At 40.2% G+C, this 4,999-nt stretch overlaps 1 protein-coding gene across 5 annotated transcripts in view; it reads right to left on the bottom strand.

The window, feature by feature from the left end:
- Nucleotides 1-31: 31 nt before the first annotated feature.
- LOC107675440 (receptor-type tyrosine-protein phosphatase eta-like) overlaps nucleotides 32-4,999 on the bottom strand; it is a 46,537-nt gene continuing 41,569 nt past the window's right edge. For all 5 annotated transcript variants that reach the window (XM_016469782.1, XM_016469784.1, XM_016469786.1 and 2 more), the window contains exons 11-14: nucleotides 2,105-2,365; nucleotides 1,316-1,585; nucleotides 962-1,210; nucleotides 32-753 (exon numbers count right to left, since the gene is read on the bottom strand). In XM_016469782.1, coding sequence (XP_016325268.1) covers nucleotides 371-753; nucleotides 962-1,210; nucleotides 1,316-1,585; nucleotides 2,105-2,365 — 1,163 coding nt within the window. In that variant the 3' untranslated portion in view covers nucleotides 32-370. The remainder of the gene's footprint in view (nucleotides 754-961; nucleotides 1,211-1,315; nucleotides 1,586-2,104; nucleotides 2,366-4,999) is intronic.

Raw genomic sequence — 4,999 nt, 5'->3', positions numbered from 1 at the left:
CTAAAAACAAAGAGGAGAGCAAATGAGTGGTGCTTGACATGGGAAGAACTCTAGTGCTTTTACAAATTACCTGAAAGAAATATTGGTTAATATGTTTTTTTGTGTGTGTGTGTGTCTGTTCAGAGACTCTTAGTTTTACGTTTAGTTTGTTCAGTTGTTCCTGGTGTCCCTTTCACGTATTTTTATTTTATTTTTTTTGTTAAGTTGTTTTCTAGGTTAAGTATGCTCTCATTTGTTTCTATAGTTACTTATTTGTTAATTGATTAGTCCTGCTGTTCCTTGTTTTCTCTCTCATTTTCCCTGTGTATTTATACCCCCAGTTCTGTTCAGTTCTTTGTCTGTTCTTATCTTTGGATTAATAGAGGTACTGCTAGCAACTAGACTGATACTGAACCCATTTCTTTCCATGCCTTGAACAGCCACCCATGATAGTCAAGTAGTTTAAATGTGCTTTGTAGTAAGAAACATGTATTTTAGAACTTTGCATACTAGTAAATTGTGATCTGCAGACAGTTTCTCCTTTTGCTGATTTATCTGCAGTAACAGCAGTGATGCAGAATGTGTAATTTACTCCAGCAGTCAGACCAGTGATGTGATAGGAAGTGTTAGTAGTTTCTGTTGAATTTCCACTTGTTTTATCATCAGCCCACTTAAGTTTAAAGAAAGATCTATTTCCTATTGGTTCTTCCCATGTCAGAAACACAGATGAGCTTGTGATGTTGTTCACTGTGAGATTCCTGATAACATCCGGATCTGTGTAGAGAGAGGATAAATCATAAATACTGGTTTGAGATGGTGTAAAACATGTAAGACTGATACAATTATTCATAAAGTGTTTGTAGCATTTGTAGGTACTTATGATGTTGCTGTACAGTTTTCTGCTTAAGGAAAGAAATTATGAGATGGTTTCGGGGCTGAAGGTTCAATAGATTCATTCAGATTAAACATCCAGAGGTCTTACTGGTATAAAGTGAAATCTGTCTGGCTCTCCCCTCGGTCACATGATCAGCTGCAACTGCAAACACTCTGAATGTGTACTGCTCTCCAGGAATCAGATCATTTATCTCGATGGAGGTGTTTTCAGTAGTCACACTGTTATTTTCATATTCTACACGGTAACGGGAGCTTTGGCCATTTGGTTTAATCCAGTTTAGTAAAACAGAGGATGTTGTAATATCAACAGCTGTGAGGTTCATTATGACGTCAGGCTCTGTGAGTAAAAATAACAGACATTTAGGGATTAAAATGTGAATCCTGAAATCTTGTGAAGGTTCAAGAGGACACTTAAAAGTAACAGGAAATGTGAAAAACATACTAGTATAATTTGAGGTAACCACTGATTCTCCTTCTGTTGATTTATCTGCCGCAACAGCTGTGATGATAAATGTGTAATTGACTCCAGCAGTCAGACCAGTGATGTTATAGGAAGTGTTAGTAGTTTCTATTGAATTTCTGGTCAAGTCCAATTTCTCATCAGTCCAATTAAGTATAAAAAAATATCTATTTCTGGCTGGTTCTTCCCATGTCAGAAACACAGATGATGTTGTGATTTCAGACAATCTGAGATTCCTGATCACATCTGGCTCTGTGTGGAGAAAATAAGGGCAAGTCAACACTGATGATGAAAGGGGAAGTATGTAAGTATGAGTGATACAATTATGAATTGATAAAACAATTGTAATAAGGCCAGAATTCAGTGAGTCTGGGATCTCAAGATGTTGCTGTATAGTTTTCTGCTAAAGGCAAGAAAATGTGAGATTATTTCAAGGCTGAAGGTTCAGCAGATTCACTCAGATTAAACATCCAATCAAAGGTACGAATTCTGAAAATTTACTGTAGTGAAAATGTAAATATATGAAAAGCATTTTATTTTCATATTCTACACGGTAACGGGAGCTTTGGCCATTTGGTTTAGTCCAGTTTAGTAAGACAGAGGATGTTGTAATATCAGCAGCTGTGAGGTTCATAATGACTTCAGGCTCTTTAGGGATTAAAATGTGAATCCTGAAAACTTACTGTAGTGAAGATTTATAAATATGAAAGGCATCAGTCAATATGAATATCCAGCTAGGGGAGTCCAGAAACATTTAAGTGGAAAACATACTTGTATATTTAGAGGTAACCACTGATTCTCCTTCTGTTGATTTATCTGCTGCAACAGCTGTGATGATAAATGTGTAATTGACTCCAGCAGTCAGACCAGTGATGTTATACGATAGGTTATTGGTTGTTACATGATTAGATGTTTTCTCATCAGTCCAATTAATTTTAAAGAAAGATCTATTTCCGGCTGGTTCTTCCCATGTCAGAAACACAGATGATGTTGTGATTTCGGTCACTGTGAGATTCCTGATCACATCTGGCTCTGTGTGGGTGAGAAAGTAACATGATTAGTGGTAATGAAATGAACTAAAACAGCTGTTGGAACAATGCTATTATAAATTATAATAATATTTGTTAAGCTCATTGAGTCCAGGTATGTCAATGAGATGTAATCGTACATGGTTCCACTAATACAGTAAATATCAAATGGCTTAAATGCTAAAATCTCAGATATTTGCTAATTTAAGAGGAAAACTACTGGAACATTTTACAGTATGAAAATACTTTGAAATACTGTTTCAATTAATAAATTCCAATAATATTTTAGTATATAATTTACAATAGTAATTGTTTGTGGGTCAGAAGTTAAGCACTTGGAGTAAATAAGCAAAGGACAAATGTTTTGAAAGTCTACATACTAGTCCATGCTGAGATACAGACAGATTCACTTTCTGTTGGTGTATCTGCTACAGTGGCAGTGATGCAAAATGTAAAATTGACTCCAGCAGTCAGACCAGTAATGTTTTACTTGTGTGACATCATTGATGTGTCTGTGACTGTTGCATTTCCAGATGTTTCATCAGCAGTCAATTGAACTTTAAAGGACAACGCTATTTCAAGTGGTTCATCTAGGGCTGTTCGATTCCGAAATTTTTGGAATCGAGTCCGATTCCCGGTTCTGGACTCAATGGGATTCGATTCCAAGGATCGATTCCTCACTGTTGTTTTCGATTCTTTTTTGATTCTTGTTTTTTTTTTAGATTGGAGGAACCTAATTTCGCCATGACTGCTGGAAAAAGGTCGTAGAAAGTAGCCTTCCCATAATGTCACCATCTGTGATGGCGAGGAATGATGGAGACAAGGAATAAACGAGACAGTCTTTAATTCAAGAAACACAGGGTACATCCAACACTGGGAACAGCAGGAAACACATGAACATAACAAGTAGAACCAACAGAGACAGACTGCACAGACTAGGACTTAAATACAGGGGATGATTGGGGAAACACAGGTGTAAGGGATGACTAATCAAACCAATTAACAAAACGAGGACAGAAACATGACCAAATAAGGGAACGGAAACAGGGGCAAAACATGACACAGACAGTCCATGATCCTGACACATAATATGAAGCTTTATTTGTAAAAATTACAATTAATTTCTGTAGCTCCGATTGATTTTAAATTGTAATTTTGTCTGCATTGCGCATGAAATTAGTCATAGCCCACAGCTCAGCAGTAGACATGCGTTTATTGCATGAATGGAACAAGACATGAAGTGTCTAAGTTAAACGTGCACAGTTCAGCTGAATGATGAAGTTTACTTTAACTGTATGCTTTGCACAAAATTAACAAACTGTACACCGAAACAAAATAACCAGAACATTAACAACAACACATTGATTTAAGAGCTCGTGGTTTATCTGTCAATCAGACGCGTTCTCAGCCACTGATCTGTGCTCTCTGCATTTTCTTTCAGAATTATCATTGGCTGATAGAAAGGTTAAAAAATTGCATTTTATTTAAGATGAAAATAAGAACGTCTCAGTTACGTATGTAACCCTTGTTCCCTGAAGGAGGGAACGGAGACATTACGTCAGTGACTGACAAATTGGGAGCTCGCTTGAAAGACCAATCACCTTCGAGTGTTAACAAAACAAGCCAATAAGTGTTGGCATGCGATCTTTGCGTCGCGCACCCCGCCCTGAAGCGTGGGTATATAAGGAGAGCGCGTGCAGTCGCACATTCAGTTTTTCGCTGAGGAGCCGATACTGTGTGCCTCGGCTGTACAGCGGTGGTACAGCAACTGTGGCTACGGAGCATAACGTCTCCGTCCCCTCCTTCAGGGAACGAGGGTTACATACGTAACCGAGACGTTCCCTTTCAGTCAGTCAGGTTCGACGTTACGTCAGTGACTGACAAATTGGGATTTGTATGGAAAACCCCACTATTGCTGACCCCCTCCAGTGCCCTGCGAAAGCCAGCAAGTCCCCCCACGCCAGTTGGGGCGGAAGATAGGACAGAGCGTAGGCATTGGTGTCCACCACTGCTGTTTTGTACAGTGGGATATTGGATAACACTGGGAAAGCGTACCCAAGTAGGGGAACGCTACGGAAGCCACATCCTACATAAAGGAGGTATCATGTGGAAGTTACACATATGGACTGGCCATAGCGCAGTACTACATATGGAAGTCCCTGCGGTAGACTCAGTGAATCTGGGGTCAGATCAATACACAGCACAGATGGCAGAGAAATCTCTGCTAGGGAAAGACACGGGCTTACAGTGATCACTACACACGGGCACCTAGCCCAGCACAAGGGCTGACCTTGGGCATACACACGAGTGCTGAACCTGGCGTCTGGCGCTCCGCCGAGGGTGCGGGAGGAACTCCATAAGGTTCACCAAAAGGGAAACTGAACTGAGAAGCACTTAAGCGCACATATCTGGTCCGTAGAGGGGAATGGCGCAGCAAGCGTGATCGACACCGAGTGGGTTCGGTGTTCCTGACCCTCTGAGGTAAGTACACGAGAGGACACAGGCTCTACACGGAGATGATAGAATTTCGCAAACGTGTTAGGTGTCGCCCAGCCGGCAGCTCTACAGATGTCTGCTATCGAGGCGCCCCTCGACAAGCCCAAGAAGATGCCACTCCTCTCGTAGAGTGTGCTCTCAC

The sequence above is a fragment of the Sinocyclocheilus anshuiensis genome, unplaced genomic scaffold (assembly GCF_001515605.1).
Source record: "Sinocyclocheilus anshuiensis isolate Anshui unplaced genomic scaffold, SAMN03320099.WGS_v1.1 scaffold1270, whole genome shotgun sequence".
Taxonomy (NCBI): Eukaryota; Metazoa; Chordata; class Actinopteri; order Cypriniformes; family Cyprinidae; genus Sinocyclocheilus; species Sinocyclocheilus anshuiensis.
The sequence above is the reverse complement of the archived record's forward strand: the minus strand, read 5'-3'. Positions and strand labels throughout refer to the sequence as shown.